Source organism: Diabrotica virgifera, chromosome 6 (genome assembly GCF_917563875.1).
Source record: "Diabrotica virgifera virgifera chromosome 6, PGI_DIABVI_V3a".
NCBI classification, from domain to species: domain Eukaryota; kingdom Metazoa; phylum Arthropoda; class Insecta; order Coleoptera; family Chrysomelidae; genus Diabrotica; species Diabrotica virgifera.
In genome coordinates this window covers 250,609,546-250,630,582 of record NC_065448.1, presented here as the reverse complement: position 1 = coordinate 250,630,582, position 21,037 = coordinate 250,609,546, and the positions used below count along the sequence as shown (strand labels likewise).

General features: G+C 31.7%; 3 protein-coding genes across 3 annotated transcripts in view; 2 read left to right on the top strand and 1 right to left on the bottom strand.

Annotated features, from left to right (window-relative positions):
- The first annotated feature begins 36 nt into the window (after positions 1–36).
- LOC114338498 (notchless protein homolog 1) lies at positions 37–4,736 on the top strand. Its single transcript, XM_028289101.2, has 4 exons — positions 37–813; positions 2,496–2,755; positions 3,287–3,481; positions 4,319–4,736. The coding sequence occupies exons 1-4, from the start codon at positions 173–175 to the stop codon at positions 4,666–4,668; spliced, it is 1,446 nt and encodes a 481-aa protein (XP_028144902.1). The 5' UTR covers positions 37–172; the 3' UTR covers positions 4,669–4,736.
- A 2,056-nt stretch (positions 4,737–6,792) lies between these two features.
- On the bottom strand, positions 6,793–15,491 carry LOC114338517 (protein OPI10 homolog). The gene is made up of 4 exons (XM_028289128.2): positions 15,310–15,491; positions 15,123–15,252; positions 9,233–9,421; positions 6,793–7,107 (listed from the first exon to the last, which is right to left on the bottom strand). The coding sequence occupies exons 1-4, from the start codon at positions 15,337–15,339 to the stop codon at positions 6,878–6,880; spliced, it is 579 nt and encodes a 192-aa protein (XP_028144929.1). The 5' UTR covers positions 15,340–15,491; the 3' UTR covers positions 6,793–6,877.
- Positions 15,492–17,497: 2,006 nt separating this feature from the next.
- LOC114338534 (adenomatous polyposis coli protein) overlaps positions 17,498–21,037 on the top strand; it is a 216,516-nt gene continuing 212,976 nt past the window's right edge. Inside the window, exon 1 of the mRNA XM_028289138.2 lies at positions 17,498–17,653. The gene's annotated coding sequence lies outside the window, so the exon portion shown is untranslated. The remainder of the gene's footprint in view (positions 17,654–21,037) is intronic.

Genomic DNA, 21,037 nt, shown 5'->3' with positions numbered 1-21,037 from the left:
TGTGAAAAATAGACTCATATGTCTGTGAACTGCAAAGAACGTCAGAAATAAACGCACGTGGTTTAAATTTGACAGTTTGTGGTTATGTTATTTTATGTTTAAGTTTAAAATTAAAATATAAATAGAAGAGAATTGTGTTTGTATAATTGTTTAAAATTAAAATAATTTAATAATGGAAAACGAAGGCGAAGCTGTAACAGAACAGAAGCGTCTGTTGTGTTGTTTTAAATCGGAAAATGGAGAAGTCGCCGGTGATATGATGGATCTCCCCATAGACTGTTCCTTACAGCAGCTCACGTTAATTTGTAATGCTTTGTTAAAACAGGAAGAACCAGTACCATACTTATTTTACGTTAACGAAAACGAAATAACCCATACTTTGGAAAAAGCACTAAATATAAGGGAATTAAATACAGAAGGTGTTGTAGATATCATTTATCAACAACAAGCAGTGTTTAGGGTACGCCCTGTAACAAGGTGTACCAGCTCAATACCAGGTCATGCAGAAGCAGTTATTTCAGTTAGTTTTAGTCCAGACGGTAAACATTTAGCAAGTGGATCTGGTGATACAACAGTCAGGTTTTGGGATGTTGATACGCAATCTCCGTTATATACTTGTGAAGGTCATAAAAATTGGGTGTTGTGTATAGCTTGGTCCCCTGATAGTACTAAATTGGCTTCTGCTTGTAAAGATGGGAAAATTATCATATGGGATCCTTTTACAGGAAAGCAAATAGGTAAAACGTTAACGGGACATAAACAGTGGATTACTAGTTTAAGCTGGGAGCCTTATCATAAAAACCCTGAATGTAGGTAAGTGAAATTGGAGTTTTATGATGATTATTTAACATTTGCACTTGTCTCTTTAATAAATATCGGGAATTTTAGGATGTGGATTGGGATTTTTTGTCTCATACAATTTATTCATTGTCATTTGCTCTACAATCCATGGTGGGTCTTGGCTTGTTCTAGAATCAAGTTCCATCCCTTCCTTATCCTTTGCATTGGTTTTCCAATTTCGCACTCTTAAGTCACCTTATATCCTTTATGTTCTGGGCTTGCCTCTTCTTCTCACTCCATCAGGTCTTTGGTTATAAATGTTTCAATGGCTCTATCTCGTTCATTCTCTTTAAGTGGCCTAGCCACTGTAGCCTGTTTATTTTGATAGACCTACTAATACTAGGTTCACTACGGGGGTCAGCATAAGGCTGGCAAAGCTGCCAAAAAAGATTAAAACAAAGCATGTTTGTGCTTCAGCTAGTTGTGTCGGTGTCATGATAGCATGTGAGTATTGAGCTATGTGGCATGTGTGCAGGAGTTTCTTAATGTTCACTCTGGAGAATGGATAGGCAGATGAGGAATCATTTAGTGACCTGCACGGTCATGTGGTCTGACACCCTGTTCTTCCTGTGGGGCCTTCTCAAGAACTGCATTTTTGCTAGAGGACTATGCACCCTTCCCGACCTCTGAACTGCAATTGAAGAAGAATTTGAAAATTTTCGAGGATAGCTTAACATGCTTTGCCAGACCTGCCTCTCCATTACGAAACGTTGCAAAAAATGCATTGATCAAGATGGGCATCAATTTGAACACTTACAGTAACCTTTTTTCGAATTGCTTTTGTAATTTATTTGAATAAATTCATTTTGACATTGCATTTTTCTCTTAAGAGCAAACAGTAGCGATCAACAGATAGCAACAAACGCGTTCCAAGATTGCGGCTCTAATTTTGAATATTTTGTCGAGATATTTGGCACACATATTCGTAATATAATAAAGAATGGCAGTACAGAGCCCAATTTCAGAAATATGTTAGTATGTGGAAATTACTCTGTAACTAAATAAAATATTGAAAAAAGGAGCCTGTACCGCCATTGAGACAAAAAAATACACTTTCTTTAAATAAACTTTTTTATCCCGTGTCTAGATTTTGTGTCACATTGGAACTACTAAAAATCGATTTTTTTATAACAAGAAATCGAATGTCACTGACTTGGCAACATTTCGCGCCTGTGTGTATAAAAATTATTGTTTTTAATAGTATAAATGTCACTGTCAGTGTTGAATTACCGACGTACTGTTGCCTCACTTTTGAAAGTTCGCAGAACTTTCGCAATCTTGGACCGTGTTTGTTGCTACCTGTTGATCGCTACTGTGTGCTCTTAATGCAAATTTGTTGTCTGACTTATGCCGACCCCTGTATAAAGATGGTAAAGCTCACAATGCCTTTATAAATATGCCCAAGGATTTTACTTTCAAAACAATTAAATGTTCTTTATTGCTTTTGTCATCATCCATGTTTGTTCTGATAGGTAAGTGAGGATTGGTTTAATAAGAATTCTGTATATCAATATTTTTGTTCTTTTTTTGTGACTACGATTGACATTAAAACTTTCTTTAAAACACAGTATGCTCTATTTGTTACATAGACTTTATCTTTCTGGTATAAGGCATTATATGAAACAAATCATTTTTAATTTCTATTTATATTTTAGATATTTGGCAAGTTCTTCAAAAGATGGAGATGTAAGGATATGGGATACTGTACTCAGCAATACATTGTTTTGTATATCTGGTCATACAAAGAGTGTAACAATGGTGAAATGGGGTGGAGCAGGTCTCATCTATTCAGCCTCCCAAGACAGAACAGTTAAAGTATGGAGAGCTAAAGATGGTGTACTATGTAGGACATTAGAAGGACATGCCCATTGGGTTAATACATTAGCTTTAAATACTGACTACATTTTAAGGATAGGTAAGCAAATGGAACTTAATCTTTTTCCTTTTGTCTTCTTCTTGTCGTGCCTGTCCGTTTCAGATATTGGCAACCATCATGGCAATTTGTAGTTTGCACACTGCTGCTCTGAAAAGATTTGTGGCTTTGTGGCAAATCCTTTGCTTTCCTGGTCCACATTTTCCCTGTAAGATTAGTTGCAGCAGTCCATATCTCTCACTGTTCCTCATCATGTGACCTATACTTACATCAGAATAAAGATGCACTAGAAATAATCAAACCAAAACACATTGAATGTTACAAGGAGCACTCCCGAATCAGGATTTACAATGTATAAACTTTGTAAATCATGATTAGAGATTTACAATGTATATACATTGTAAATTATGATTTGGGAGTGCTCCTCTTAACATTCAATGTGTCTTGGTTTGTTTATTTCTAGTGCATCTTTATTGTGATTGTAATATAAGTATCTGCTTTTGGCAGTTTTTATTGTGGTTTAACAGCTATTTTTCTTTTTGTATTCTTAATAAAAGAAGAATTTACTTTCAGGAGCATTTGATCCCGTTAAAGATTCAAATAAAGACACATTAATGCCAGACAAGAAAAAATCTCAGGACTTTGCCCTCAAACGATACTATGAAGTTACAGAATCTATTGGAGAAAGATTAGTATCGGGTTCTGATGATTTCACATTATTTCTTTGGAATCCTGATAAAGACAAGAAGCCTTTAGCTAGGCTAACAGGTAATATAATTTAATTTCACTAACAATTGCTTTTCAATTAATTTCAAGATTACCACAAGGAAAAATTCCTGTAACTGGCTGTATACCATAAATCACAAAAAATAAAAACCTTATCTTGTAAAAGGTATATTTAAAATCCCTAAAAAGGGCTATATCACAACAAAACGTTTTCGGAATCAATTTTCCATCATCAGTGTTATCACCTAAAATGTGAGGTTAAATTTTGACAAAGGTAAAAAAGTGAATAGATAGGTAGTTATACTTACAGGTTTACATGGTTTAAGCCAGCCACCAAAATATATGGGTAAAAACCCTTGAGTTGTTTTTAAACAGTTACATTATATTATCTGATTTTAAAGGATGTTAAAAATATTTCCAGATTAACCCCTGGCATCACATGACATCAACCATATTGGTTGGAAAATTTGTAGGTAGGACCTTACATGGCAGAGTTTAGGTGACAACTGAACCGGAATGGCTCTTTGAATGGTGTCAACACTAGATTGTCAATGTACCTTGACAGACTGTAATAATATGTGTAGTTACTTCAGCCAAAGAATTTAAATTTTATGTCAATATTTAAAATAATAACAGTAGTGAAAATTTCGTTATTATATTATAATAACTATGTATAAACTTTCGTATAATTATATGTAAAGCACAATAAAACCTTACATGCAGAATGGGATTTCAAATGTGAATAAAACTTGTAGGATTTTTGAATCGTTATACCTACTGTCTATGACCATCTTTGTTACACTGTCTATTAGACCAATGAAGGTTGATTAAGACGGTTTTAATCTTCTTCTTAAGTCTAATAAAGAATTCATATTTTAGGTCACCAACAATTAGTCAATGACGTGAAATTTTCACCTGATGGTAGAATATTAGCTTCAGCATCTTTCGATAAATCAATCAAATTGTGGGAGGCAAAAACAGGAAAGTTTATTTGTACCCTACGTGGACATGTTCAGGCTGTGTACATGGTATCATTTTCCGCCGATTCAAGGCTTATGGTCAGCGGCAGTGCCGATTCCACTTTAAAATTATGGAACCTGAAAACCAAGAAACTAGAAGTCGATCTTCCTGGTCATGCTGATGAAATATTTGCCGTTGATTGGTCTACAGATGGGCTAAAAGTTGCTTCAGGTGGAAAAGATAAAGTTTTGAGATTGTGGCAAAACTAAATAAAATCTATTATTGGCATGAAGTTTATATTTACTATTTTAATGAATAAATACTCTAAGTTTTTTTATATTCCTATTTATTTTATATAGGCCTTGGGCCCACATATAAAATTATTATTTATGAGCACACCGTCAAATTTATGAAAATAATAAATTTATTACCACATGGCTAATTTTAACACAATCTACCATAAAACCTTTTTACAATAATGTAACCTTGTCGGACAATTTTCATGGGGCATATGCGCAGTCGGATGCGCAGAAGATGTCAATTTCCTGGGATTATTTTATTTATTACCACAGATGTCATTTTTATTTTGTACTGTTTTTTTACATGTGTAATGCATATTGGATCACTTGTCGGACAAAAATAGGTCCAAAATTTTCAAAAAATTTTTCCTCGTCAGAATTTTTTTGAAAATTCGAGAAAAAACTACAGAACGATGTTTGTCATTGTTTAAGAAGTATGTACACAAATTTTCAGACCAAAATTTTCCCTCTTGTTGGAAAAATTTTGGGTACAACTCTATGTCACACCCTTTTAAATGTTGTACTTAGTGTGTTTACCAATTTTCAACTAAATCGATTCAAAAGTAACCGAGAAAAACTGTTTTAAATTTTTTTTCGACAATGCCTCCTCTTAAGGATGTGGATAACCTAAAAGAATTAAGTTTTCTGTTCGTTTGCCCCAACATTTTTGTCAGACAATTACATTTTTTGTTTAAGAATATAATTACTTGTAACCTACTACTTTTGTCGAAAAAATGGTTGTAAATAAAAAAATTCCAGGAAATTGATATCTTCGGCGCATCCGACTGCGCATAAACCCCGTGAAAATTGTCCGACAAGGTTACCACATTATTGTAAAAAGGTTTTATGGTAGATTCTGTTAAAATTTGCCATGTGGTAATAAATTTATTATTTTCATAAATTTGACATATTTAGCTTGTTCGACGCGTCATATGGGTCCGTTCAAGTATTACGTAACGCAGGTTAGGGGGAAAGGGGTCAAAAATCTTCAAAAATTGCGTTACACAATAGTTAAATGCCCATTACAGTGCGTTACGTAGGGGGGGAGGGGTCAAAAATCGCGTTACGTAATACTTGAACGCTCCCTACGGCCCAATATTTTTATCCGACAAAATTGTTTTCGTTATTTATATGATAAAAACCATTGATCAAAATAAAATGACCAATGTGGTTATAAATTTTTTTCTTGTATGTATAAGATTGATAACCTCGTAAGAGCTTGACAGACAAACGCCCCACTATTATAATGCAATGAGCCATGTTCCAAATTTGTCCGACTCGACCCAAATAACAAATACAAAAAGTTTTGACGGTGTGGTCATAAATAATAATTTTATATGTGGGCCCAAGGACTAATAATCTCTTTATATACTGGGTGTCCAGAAACTCTCCCAACAAATGAAGACCGGACATTCCTCAGGTAATTTTAAGACAATTTAACCATCTTCAAAGAGCTAGAGCTCTTTGAAGATGGCGCCTTGTAATTAGTGTTTTTTAATACAGTAAAACCTGACACATCTGGATCAATGTGGCTACCGACCGATCCGGATATCAAGACCACTGTAACGTTTTCTCCTTCATCCATTCCAGCAATCAACGCTGTCAATAACTTTCGTCGATATACACGTTTTATAGATTCTATAACACCTTGATCCATAGGCTGACAAAGGGATGTCACATTTGGGGGCAAAAGACACTTTATTTCGCCATCTTTTAGTTCTTTTGGGTCGGGATTTCGGGATGAGAAGGTGCGTTATCCAACAGCAGAACTGCCTTTCTCAGTAGATGCGGACGGTAGAACCGTCCGGATGTGGCAGGTTGTACTGTATCTCCAGAACGCTTCTATTTAGAAAAATGAAAACTGGCACGCCTATTTATCTTCCAGAGATAAACCTGTTTTGTCTTTAATTTTAAGCATTTTTGACACTAGATTATTAAATTATGAGGTATTCTAGTACTAAAAGTTACTCTTGCTTTAAATCGGTAAAAATCACCGTTTTATTTTAAATTTTTTTTTCAAATTCAGAAAACGATTTACCTCACGTCTAATTTCAATTTCCTCTTCGTTAAAGCATACAACATAGAAACACTAAATTACTTAAAAAATTTAAATCTCTTTTATTCTTACTTGCACAAATAAAACACAAAAAAATAATATAAAAAGCATACAAAGTCGAAATTACTTCCAAAAGTTTGGATTTTGTTGCAGCCTTCGTTCGAAATTCACATACCAGTTCTGGACAGAAGACAGTGGAACGTATGTTACAGTTGGATCTGGTACCATGTTACCTTGATTGACTGTGTAACTAAGAACATAATTCATAAAATTTTCTAGCATCTTTTGGGCGAATGTGACATTAGATTCTAAATTATTCGGTGATGGTATGTCATGAACGTTTGTTATCGGCTCTGAAAAATAGAAAATATTTTTTTAATAATAATTAAGATCCTTCAATTAGCAACTTAGTTAAGGGCCAGTTGTTCGAACGCTAATCAAAAATGATCAATATCAAATATTTAATTACAATTATATTTAATTAAACGTACTTCTGACATATGTCACATTTTGAGGTTATGTTGACATTGTTGACTGATTTATTTTATTATTTTGGTTTTAATCTAAAATAAACCATAATTAAACTCTTTCTAATGTTAATTTTTTGTTTTTACTTACAAATCAATAATAATAATAAGCAATTTTTAATAATTTAACAGCTGCGGCTATATTTTAATTACTGCTTTACCTACAAAATGAATGATTAGTGTTTTACATGTATTTTTGATGTCTCGATTTGATTCCCATCAAGAAAATTGATTACAATAAACTGATTGATTATAATCAACTTCTTGATTAGCGTTCGAACAACCGGCCCTAAGAGTCGGTTGTTCGAACGCTAATCAAGAAGTTGATTATAATAAAGTCCCATCAACAACCATCAAATAACAAAATCCGTTGTTCATACGACAATCAGTTGACTGTAATCAATTTTCTTGATGGGAATCAAATCGAGATGTCAAATACATGTAAAACACTAATCATTCATTGTGATGCGTTGCATAAACATTAATCAAGTTACCGTTTATGGAACAAATAATCAGTCAATAACTAATATAATATAATGTAATCAAATAATAACTAATCAATTAGTGACAATTCAGCAACCCAATCAAAGTTGAGAGTAATTAAATACCTATTTGATAATGATTAGTTGATTCCATTTTTGATTAGAGTTCGAACAACTGGCCCTAAATGAATTAAATTAAACAATTAAATATGATATACAGTAAAACCCCGATTATCTGTGCTCCTAGAGACGGGATAATTGAAAAGCACAGATAAAACGAACATTTATTTGTTAAAATAATACATATGTACGTATATACCTACCATATACATATATACATGTATTGTCGAAGCGAAGATCGGTGGAATATGCGCATTTTATCAATGAAATTCGATATTTTTAAGATATTCCAGAAGCCGCTACAGATAAAATGTTTTAACGACCTATTCATCATTCAGAATTACTCAACGGATATTAGTACAGTTAAAATAATTAAGACGATAACCGGATAACATTGATTTAATGAGTAAAATTTAGTTTTTTTTTACTTTAATGACAAAAAAAGCAAGCCCATTAGCAGAACCCAATTAAAAATTATTTTGCACATCATATTTGAAACATTATTTGGTTGAAAAATCTCATTTTTGTTGGCAAAAAAATATATTAATTTGTTTGGACTAAATTACAGTTGTGCTTATCTTAAAAAGGATATGTTACTATCAACATTCGCACAGTGTTGCCAAGCTGAATTTTGTTATTTTGGGTGTACATTTTTTCCACGGATCTCCGAGGGTACAATACCTACCATAGAAAGATAACAGAAAAAATAAATCTTTCATTGTGAGTCTCCCTCTCGGCGTACAGAGTTTCTGTCGAGTGATTTAGCTTTTTTGATAAAACCTAAAAAATGCCATTTGAGTAATAGAAAATCATAGCACAGATAATCCGCAGCCTGGATAATCGGGGTTCTACTGTATTTACTAAATTTAATAGGGATTTATACAAAAACTTATTCTTCAGAGTTTGATAACAGGGATGCCCTCTAAAGTTATGACTTCAACTAGTTCATCCTTTTCTACTTTCTACACTAATAATGCACACTAGGAATAGTGTGGCTCCAAAATTAATTCTATTTTTAAGAAAGGATGTTAAGTTGGCAATGGAGATCTATGGGACTGAGCTGTTTCATTGATTCATATCTTTGATTACAGACCACAGAGCCATCTAATCAGACTCACTGCAGGAAGGGAAGTAAATCCCTTAGATGAAGATGTCAAAAACCTCTGCATCTCTCGATCTCTAGACTTTATATACCTATTGTTGAGGCAGAAAGTAAGGAAATGGTGATAAATAGAAAAAGTTCCTGAATAGAACTGAGCTTAGTAAAATTATCTTTTAGCTTTATCTTTACTGTTTATATAAAACACACAAGAATAGTGATCATATATCTTAGCCTATTTTTATCTTACCTATAGATATTCCGATTTGTGCATTATGCACAATGTGGCTCATTCCAAACATCATGTTTGAATAATCTCCCATTTCATGCAGTCTTTTTATACCAGACAATTTAAATATCGCTGATGGTTTTTGATTTGAGATATATCCCAGTGGAATCCAGTTGGGAGGGGCAGTGGGATCAGGCCAGCTGAAATAAACTAAAAATAATAAAGGTATTTGTTAAATAGTAATAGTGGTTTTAAATTCATTTAAATATGATTGTGTAACAATAGCATTAGGTTTTACAGCGATTTTCTGATTTCACATCTAAATAATAGAATATCAATTTTTAAATATCTTCTATCTATATCTAAACCTGTATCTAAATGGGAAAGAATTAATTTATAAATAGGAAAATAAAAAATAATTTCTAATGAATAAAGCCAATAAATCAACTTAATTAATTCCCATTCCAATTCTACATGACCATCAAAAGAACACCTGACAATAAAAATATGATTCCTACAGACCACTATACCACTGAATGTGTGGATTTTGTCACATATCTGGGCACATAAAATAATCAGAAGAATTCTGAAGTGGCGAAATTAATGCACATTTTTCCAGCGGGAATCGTATATACTATTCTAATAAAAGATTGGTGATATCGAAATTATTAGACAAAAGACAAATTATAAGGACAATGGACTTATTGCAGAGGCAGGTGGATGACACAATATCTTGCATGAATAAATGGAGATTAACAATAAATCCTTCTAAAACAAAACTAATAATATTTAACCATAGAATCCAAGATCACTCACCAACTATAAACATATGCGACAATATTATTAAACTCTCCCAAACTGTTAAGTATTTGGGAATAGAAATAGATAACAAATTGAAGTTCAACCACCACACAGCAGTTATAAAAAGGAAAATTATAACTAGAGCAAAACACTTCAGAAGTTTAACATACAAGAATGAGGGAATTACGATTGAAACAGCAGCCAATATTTATAAAATGATTTGCAGGCCCATGCTGGAGTATGGTTCTGCAATTTTCTATAATTCTAAATCATCATCATCCTGGTGCTACAGCCCTTAGAGGGCCTCGACCTTCTCAAGCGTTCTACGCCATTCTGTTCTGTCCCTTGCCTGCACTTTCCAGTTGCCGATTCCGATCTTCTCGGCATCTTGTGTTACCCCGTCCATCCACCTCAACTTTGGTCTACCCCGTCTTCTCATTCCCACGGGTTGAGCTGTTAGAATCCTTTTTATCATGTTCGATTCAGGTGCTCGGGCTACATGTCCTGCCCACTGCAGGCGATTTCGCTTAACTATAGTGATAATATCTTTTCCACCAAACGTTTGCTTGTAGATATTCTGCAGTTCAATATAATATAATTCTAAAGGTCCAGCCAAAAATAATATAAAGGTGACTGAAACAATTAGCCTTCGACAAATTACTAGAATGCGTCATCCTGATAATCCACTTCATAATCCATCCAACAGAATGCTGTACGAGAAAACTGGAATTGAACCTATTAATGAGAGACTCAATAAGCTGTTTAAATATCTCTTTATTAATGACAATAACAAAAATTTGATTGAGCCCCACATTGTGAAGATACCAGAGGACAGTGCCCGTAGATATCCAGGAAGAACTCTTTTTGAAGAAATCTGCTACACATCAAGACAATAAACTCTATTCAAATCATCATCTGTATTGTAACTAATTGTCAGTGATATTGTGATTACCGCCACATACAAATATTTTTTTATTTTTTTAATTATTGTACTGTATTAATATTAACAAAAAACATATATTGTAATAATGTACAGTGGAACCTCGATTATCCGTCAGGGCACCGGACCAAGGTTATGACGGATAATCGAAAAGATGGTTAACAGAACATTAAAAAAAAATAAAAATTCATAGTATTATGGTGACACACTGAATTATGGTGACACACAGATATTGACGAATAATTATTATTGTGCTGTGCGTTTTTATTTTCGGCTTGCGATTCTAAAAATAGAACTCTAAAAGCAGGGTATCATTTATCATTACCTATTCAAATTGAAATTTAATCCACAGCCCTGAATAAGAACAAAAATTATACATAAAAAATGCGGTGGTGGCATAACTGCACATGTACATTTCAACGAAGTGCGTTTGGCTTATTGCAATGCTCAAACAAAATGAATTGATGGCTTAATTTTTACTTATGTATACAATATAACTTATGTATGGACCCTGACGGTTAATAGAGACACGGATAATCGAGGTTCCACTGTATATTAATTGTGTAAATTGGCTGAAAGACTTCGGTCGATGGCCTTTTGGTACATTGTATCAATAAAGTATGTCTCTCTCTCTCTAGACAAAAGAACCAAAATGGCTATCTACAGATCAGAGCATTGATTAGACCTATAGTCCCCTATGATTGTGAAACAGGGGTAATGACAAAAATGGATGGAGGGAGAGAGATAAAGATACCAAAAAAAGTTTATGGTAAGATTTGTGAAAATTTAAAGACTGTCATGGCTGGGACATATCCGGACAAAAAAAGGTTGAAATATTAGCAAAAAAAAAGGAATGTGTGTGTACTTTGTACGCACGTAAGAAGTTATACTTCTATTATATGATTTCAACGAAATAAATATACTTTCAACAGGTTATTTGTATTTTATTTAAAGATTAAACCAATTTTTACTTACTACTTTCCAAAAATTCATATTAAAACAATACCAAAAATAAAACAAAATTTAGAAAACACATGGATTCGAACCGGGGACCTCTCGATCTCCGGTCACACGCTCTACCACTGAGCTATACTCCCTTTGCTTTGACAGGTTACAAGATTTCTCATACATACTGACAAATTTAATAGACCCAGTGAAGTATACAAAAATACTTTAAATATACTTACTATTATTATAAAATATCTTATTCCAGAGGAAGACAAATCCAAAGACACAAAAATTATAATAAATAATACATTTACTAAAAACACTAATATATTCTTTTAATGACTTATTTGCGCTGATACATACATAATTTGAAAGATTAGCAACGAAATACATACTGTCTGTGTGTGTATGCGCCAGGGAATTATAAAATTTCACTCTTGATCGTAAAGGAGTATAACTTCAAAAAATTACAATGGAAGACGAAAAAAAGGAAGGCCCAGAACAAGATGGTTGGATGAAGTGGAAGATAACGTAAAAACTACGAATATAAGACAATGGAGGAAAAGGGTACAAGAGAAATTTGAATGGAAGTACATACTGGCTATTAGTCCAAGTAATGAAGCTTAAAATAGGACAAAACCTCGCAATTTTTACAGAATGGATCAATTTTTTTGAAAATTTGAGAATAAGCAGTGGATAGCCCAAGGATGAAAATCTATATGAGGCCGAAAGGCGCTTCTACCATGGGGGTGGCCCATGTCGGGGGTGGAAATTTTTTATTTTATTTTGACCGCAAAAGTTGGTAAAAACATTATTTCTAAGCAAAAAACGTTCTATACATTTTTTTGATAAAATTAATAGTTTTCGATTTATTCGCTATCGAAAGTCTTAGTTTTATATCGAAAAAATCAATGCTTTTAATCTGTTTTCTGCTAATAACTCAAAAAGTTTTCATTTTATCAAAAAAACTTTATATAAAAAAATGTACCTTTTAAAAAACAAACAAAACCGTTTTTTTAATTTTATTTAAGACCAATAGTAATCGAGCTCTACTTTATTATATGTTAGCTCTTCTTCGCCAAATGCTGAATATTGTAGTTTCAAAGTCAAAAGACGGGAAAAATATGCATTTTTCGAGGATAACTTGTTCAGACTAATTTAAAGTATTTAAAAATATCTATCTCCTGAAATTAAAAAGTAGTCTCTAGCTAAAAAATTAAGTGACTTATTATAAAAAGAATGTCAGGCCATATTTTATTTCAGCCAAAAAGTGATCGGAAACTCGCCCCTTCTCACAACCCTAATTAAAATTAGTCATTGACCTTATGTCGCCTTCTTCATTTTTGTATTATTAATAGGTCCTAGAGGTTTGACCGGCTTATAATGATTAGTTTTAAAAAAAAAAATGGAGTTAAAAGCAAATAACGAATTTTTGTAGTTTGGTAAGAAATGCCTTTTTCTTCATAATAGAAAGATTAGCATAAGAGATACGAAAAAATATTTAAATTTAAAATTGGAGGCCATTTAATTCTCAAGAACATGGTTTGAAAAAAAAATTTTTTTGGCAAAAATTAAGTGAGCTATTGATAATTAAAACTTGTAATAACATGCAAAAACCATCTTTACCAACCCTTTCAAATTCACCTCTTTTTGCGACTGAGGATTATAAAAGGATTTAATATTAATAGACTTATAGATCTTATAAAAACCTTCAAAATTCTTTTTTAACAAACTTTCTAGGATAAAAAATAAAAAAGTTATGGTTAAAAAATCAATATATTTTTTTGAAAAAAAAAAAGAAGAAATCTAATTGGAAGCATAACAATGTAAGTTAGCGGTGTTTTTAGTCATTGGAATTATTTATTCTTCTTTATTTATGCATTATTAATACATTCCAGAAGATTGGCTGGGTTAGAGTGATTAGTTTTTAAAAAATTGGAGTTAAAAACGAATAACGAATTTTTGTAGTTTGGTAAAAAATGCCATTTTCTTCAGAATAGAAAGATTAGCATCAGAGATACGAAAAAATGTTTAAATATGAAATTGTAGGTTATTTAATTCCCAAGAACTTGGTTTGAAACAATTTTTTCTATGGTAAAAAATGAGTGAATCGTAAATGAGTATATTATTGAAAAACATTGATTTTTTCGATATAAAACTAACACTTTCCCTAGCGAATAAATCGAAAATTATTAATTTTATAAAAAAATTTTTAGAACATTTTTTGCTTAAAACGAATGTTTTTATCAACTTTTATGGTCAAAATATAATAAAAAATTTCTACCCCCGATATGGGGTGGCAACCCCCCCCCCCCCATGGTAAAAGCGCCTTTTGGCATCATATAGATTTTGATCCTTGGACTATCCACTACTTATTCTCAAATTTTCAAGCAAATCGATCCATTCTGTAAAAATTGCGAGGTGAAAAGCTTCGGTTCCTGGACTATATGTACTTCCAGCGCTGGCGAGAACATCTAATAATAATAATAATAAGGGTCTTTATTTTTCATTCAAATTCATACAATACATAAAATATATCGCACCCCTAGATAAACACTGCCACTTTTGAGAAAAGCAAATTTTTCAGGAGAGTGATTTTAAAATTAAAAGTTGCGCCCATTTTTACCCTTAGAATAATATGTACCGGAAAATTCATTTTTATAACAAATTATTGGTTCTCTTCAAAAAAATAAGAAAAATCTATGGAAATGTGATCATGTCATTCTTTCTGTGGATTCCGTGGTAATGTCGTTCTTTCTACTGCACTTTTAGGATGGTGTTTTTGTGCCTTTGTGAGGTGTGTTCGTACTTTTCACTGAAGATTTTCTATATCTGTTTTTGTCTGGGAGGGTCTTTATTTTTCATTCAAATTCATACAATACATAAAATATATAAAATATATAATGCACAAAATACTAAAAAGATACAAAAAATGCCGAAGATCAGATGGTACCGATTTCAAGAAATCAGTACCTCTGCTTTTCATCTTCATCTACATTTTTAAAAATATCTACAAGTCCCAGGTCGACTTAGACCGAAAAGAAATAATAGCTTGGGTAAAACCAGGGGTAATAATAGGCGGTTGAAGGGTAGCACTGACCCTGTTACCTTCCTTGTATACGGTAGGCCCTAGGGATTAATCCCAAAGCCGCGTTAGCGGTATAAAAGGGAGACTATTACATTAATTCAATGTTTTGGAGTGAAAATAGAAAAGATAGATACCTTGTCCAGCCATTCCTTCAGGAAAAGGAACAGCCCCCGTCAAAAATACAACAATATGATTAATATTATCAGCATCTGGGATTGTAGTTACCAATTGTGTTTCACTAATTTGTTGAAACTCTGTTTGGACCTAAAACAATATAATTACTAATAAACTGAAAAATACACTAAAAATGAAAGGTCTTACTAGTCGTCCGGATACTATTAATCCAAACATGATTTCGGCTTGGTGTTATGCTTATTTATTATTTCTTATTTTAAAGAAACACGATATTTTCTAATCTTCCTTCTAGAACTTCTTAGAATAACAACAAAACTCATAGATATATAATACTCTAGATTGCGCCTTACGATCCTAAAATGGGTGACGGTTGCGACAGAGATAAATGAGCCTATTTGGTCGGTAGTCTCTTTCTAATTCAAGGGGAGTATCGACGACGTCACTATCCTACTCTGTCGTCGAGTATTTTAGATGGTTTGACAGTTCGAGCGGATGGCGACGAGAACTGGTCATTTGTCTTCGGACGTGGATAATCCTGGTTCGAATCCCATACCAATCTTTACTTTTTTATTTTTTATTTAATCAATATTGCGTTTATTAGATATTATTACATCTCTAAAGTAAATCTATGCAAAGAAATATATAACAAATAAGAAAAACTGTAGGTACCTATAGATTTTTAAAAATATAAAAGCCAATGTTATTTTTTTAATATGTAAGTTAATTGTAGAATAGTATAAAGTAATTGTTAAAAATATTCGTAAAAAATTACCAATAATTAATATCAACATAATGTACCATCGATGATCGGTCATTTCAAAAACAACATGAGTCACATATTCCTAATTTTACAGAAGAGCAAAGAAAACTAACTATATAGTCGAAAGATGGATGAAATGGATGACATCAAAATTCAGAGTTATATTGTAGTTTTGTTCCTAATGTTTTTACCGGACTGGTGTCGTTTTTGCACACAACGTTTATCTTAAAGGAGTCTATTCCTCTCAAAAAGTTAGTTTCTGAAAATTGTGGACTTTGCTGTTTTTGAAATGACCGATTCAATTATAAGTAATTAGACATTATTTTTATTTATGAAACTATTGTTACAATTTTTTAAAAAAGTAGAAGCAAAACAAACATTCACATCATTCGAATAAGGACGAATTTATATTAATAACAAATGACTTTTATTGTACTATGCAGTTCACAAATTATGTATTCCAATATTAACTTACTATACATACATTTATTATATGCTAGATTTACTTAGGTCCTTTTTTCAGATGTAAAAATATCTAATAAACGCAATATTGATTAAATAAAAATAAAAAAAGTAAAGTTGGTATGGGATTCGAACCACGATTATCCACGTCCGAAGGCCAAAGACCATTTCCCGTCACCACCCGCTCCAACTGTCAACACATATTACTCGATAAAGTGGGATATTCACGTCGTCGATATTCCCCTTAAATTAAAAAGAGACTACCGACCAAATAGGCTCATTTATCTCTGTCGCAACCGTCACCCATTTTAAGATCGCAGGGCGCAATCTAGAGTATTATATATCTATGACAAAACTTCCATTGAGGTTAAAAAATTGTGAAAGTTTACCTCTTCTTCTCTGCTTCTTCAACCTATTCAAATTTTCGTTAAGGAATCTAGTTACAATACAAGTAAAAGACGCCATACACACTATGATAAAATTTATTCGATATCGTATGGTTAAATCGATTAAATCCTTACTATTTAACTCTACCGTTCAAATTACACCGATAATGATGCACGGTTTTCTAGATTTTTAAAAACGGTACCGTCCAACGGAACAGTGCAAAAGTTTCAATAGATTTATCGGAATCGTAGGAACTGCGCAGATTTATCATAAATTATAGTTTTTGCTATGTAGATCTCATTTTCTTTATACTTGATTTATAAAATTGTACCATAGAGATCCGTGCTTGTGGAATATAAAAGATATTTAAAAAAATATAGATTTAAAACATTGGGCGTATTCGAAATTGATTGAATATTTGAGAATTGTGGACTCCAATGCTAATAAAGCTGGTGTTAATTATGTCCATCTTTTGGAAACATTTTTAATTACTTCAACAAATTCACATGAGAATAAACTTCTTCGTCGTCCTTCTCTTCTGCGCTACGAAGAAGACTGCATGTTGTTAATAGTAAATAGTATGTTGTGTCTTTCATTTATTCTGATGGATTTGCTTTTATTAATGTTGATTTCCAAATGAAAATTATTGATAAGATGAGAATTGTATAGTTTAAACGGTACCGTTAAATCGTTATCGATTTATCGTAGCGTGTATGGTGACCTTAACTACGAACCGGAGAAACTTCAGATCGTGATTCGTGACCTTCATGTTCATGCCTTCATTTTTCTAACTAACTTCACGCTTCGTGTTTAGAAACAAATGTCGCGTTCGGAAGAATTAATATCCATTTAGGATATTTTTGCGAAATAAACATTTCGTGTAATCTTTGTGTAATTGATAATTAGTTTAACAAAATCATGGTAAGTGAATCCTTAATATTAGAACTCTAAACCCGAAAAAATATGTTTATTTTTCATTTAGAGTTTGACAGCTCTTGGCAGATATATAAAATAAAAACATTGTACAAAAATGAAAAGATATGAATCATTCCCATTAATCCCGGCAGTAATTTTTGAATTAAAAGTGATGGTTTGGATGATGATGAATTAAGTAATATACAGCATGATAGTCATCAAACTTAAGAATCTATTTTATTTCAGTTTTAAGAAAAATGTTACACACCCTCACGACATGCTATCCTTCCTAAAATCAATAATGGTAGGAGACTTGTTTCCATGTTTGTTTTTACCCAATTTTTAGTCAATAACAAAAAAGTGAAGATTTTACTTTGGTTCGTATTTATTCTGTTAACACCAGGCCATATCATTATTACAGTTTTCTAAAAGTTCTGTTGTTAATTACTTTATTGTTTATTTTTTATTTTGTGAAAAATTTCGCATTTTCTTAAATTAACATATATTTTAAAATCTGCTATAAAATAGATAATCATCAATATGTTCAAGAAATATTGGTATGTATGTATGATCTGTTCCACATAAATGATTAAATATAATGTTTTTGTATGAATATTTTAAAGCATTCCAAATTTTTATAATTTTGTAATTTTTTCTCTTTTTTTTTCTCTTTTTTTTTCTCTTTTTTTTTCTCTTTTTTTTTTCTCTTAACCCTTAAGTTGATTTAAACTTTAGAAATATCACACACGTTAATTTAATAATTATAGAGTAATAAAATTTATCCTCTAAGAAAAGTGTTCTATTATTTTATAAATAGGAGAGAGTAGTACACAGTAAAACAAAAAAAAAAAGTTTTTGAGTTCAAAAAATTTATTTTTGAATTAAAAGGAAACTTTTCAGAGCAGTATGTTACACTAATTCTTTCTTAACATTCTAAGAACGAAATTCGCTAAAAATTCACATGATGAAAAAAAATAAAACTTGAAGAAATATACTGAAAATTGTTTCACTGTGTACCAGAATCGGTACACAGTGAAACATACTATATCTAGTGTCTTAAGAATAGGTTTTGACCACGTAAAACTTTTATCGAACATCTAACGATCCAAAGTCAATATTATTAAATTTGTAATAACCAGATTATTGCATTTTTTGTGCACATATCATCGTAAATTTACAAAATTAATATTATATATCTCTGCTGCTTCATGTAGAGAATAATAATTTTCCTCTAATACCAACTTTGTGGTATCAGCCATTTTATATGCAGCCATTTGTTTTCTACCCATCTGAAATACCAAAATAACAAATTTTTGGTAATATTTTATAATATTACGGTACACAATGAAACGCGTAACACTGTGTACCACATAACACTGTTTCAGTGTGTACCAATAACCTAATCATACAATAAAATTTAAAACTTTGCTATGCGAGTCGTTATCTGACAAATTGTGTTTTAGGTTATATTATTACATAGGTAAGATGCCATTTTAATAGTAAGAATGAAGAATGCTTGAAATCGGCTGTTAATAAATAAAAAAATACATGTCAACTACTGTTATTAAGTTATTACATAACTTTACAAAACATAAAATCCAATTGCTATTCGTAAAACTTATTCCAAGCACGCGAACACTCACAACAGCATTCGACTCTACTGGGCAACTGTAGATTTCAGAAATGCGCTTTACGAGGGCGCCAAATTTAAAAATAAATTTCGGTGTTTCACTGTGAACCATGTATCACTGTGTACCACTTTCCCCTACATTAAAAGTTACAGATAAGTAAAATATAATATATGTACAGCTGGTTCCTAAAAAAACTGATACGACTCTTAAATCGTATTTTTTAGAAAATTGAGCAGTGTATTTTGAAGGACAAAATTTGTTATTTACGTACTGTCACTGTCACTGCCAAATCTTAAAATTTGTCAGATAACTTATTCTATTCAACCTCAAAAAATGGCTCCACATGCTAGCAAAAGAACTAAAAGCAAGAATTGTAACGAAATTAGAAGATGTTTGGTCACTATCTGCCATAGCGAACCATTTTAACGTAAGCAGAACAACAGTTTTAAAACAATTCTTACTTTAATATATTGTTGAGTTAACTCGTTTGTTTTATTCCTTAATGATATTAAAAATAATAACAACAAACCTATTTTATGTAAAAACAATCATTTATATACTCTTTATAAAATGCAGGAATTCAAAATAATGTCAAAATTTAGACCTTGATAATTATTACAATTTATGAATTCACATATAATCAGCTGTTTGTTGTTTGTTTGTTTATTTTATTATTTGTCTGTCATAATAAATATAATATAATGTCAGACCAGTCAAAATTTGATTGGTCGGTATTTAATACACTGCTCAAAATGGTCAAATCTTACTAAGAGTCGTATCAGTTTTTTTAGGAACCAGCTGTACCTAATTATAAGCATTTTTTATAATTTTGAAAAATTTAAAATTGACTCAATTTTTCATCATTTGTAAAACTTTAGGTTACTTATAGTCCGGATCTGTAGAAAAGCAGATCATAATGGATATTTTCCTAAACGTTTCATGATGTATTAACCCTTAAACGCCTAAGGGTGGGTAAAAAATGTCTACCTAATGTGTATTCCCTTGTAACATATTTATTTCATGTTCCAAAATTTTTCAAAAAATATTTATCTTTAAAAAGACAACCCTTTATCAAAGGTTAATTTGGTTCTACCATTATTGTTGAAAATAAAAGTAATATCTTGACACAAAATGTCCACCCTTGGTAAAACTTGTTACTAAAGGTTTCTATATAATTTCTTGTTGGCAGGAATTTGTTTAGAGTAGCAAACATTCTTTAAATTATTAGACATTGCTTCTTTAAACTCATTTTCCTTATTTACACTTAACCACCCTCAATGGTATATAAAAAAATGTAGGTAATAGAAGGGTTATTTTCCTCCAGGAGCTAGGTATCAAACTAATAACTTTTTAACATAACTTTTTTGTCTTTAATTTTTAAGAATTCTTGACACTAGATTATTAGATTATGAGATATTCTAGTACTAAAAGTTACTCTTGCTTTAAGTTGTTGGTAAAATACACCATTTTTTTTTGAAAAATTTTTAAATTGAATTTTCTAGAAAACAGTGTGTCCTACTGATTTAAAGCAAGAGTACCTTTTAGTATTAAAATACCTCACAATTTAATAATCCAGTATCAATAATGCTTAAAAGTTAAAGACAAAAAAGTTATGTGATCAAATAACCATTGCCCCACCCAAAACGGACGCCTATGACTGGCACTAGAAATAACGAAGAACGAAGCGTTCTCAAGGTATTTAAGAAAAACTAATTACAAGACGCCATCTTCAAAGAGCTCTAGCTCCCTTAAGAAGCAT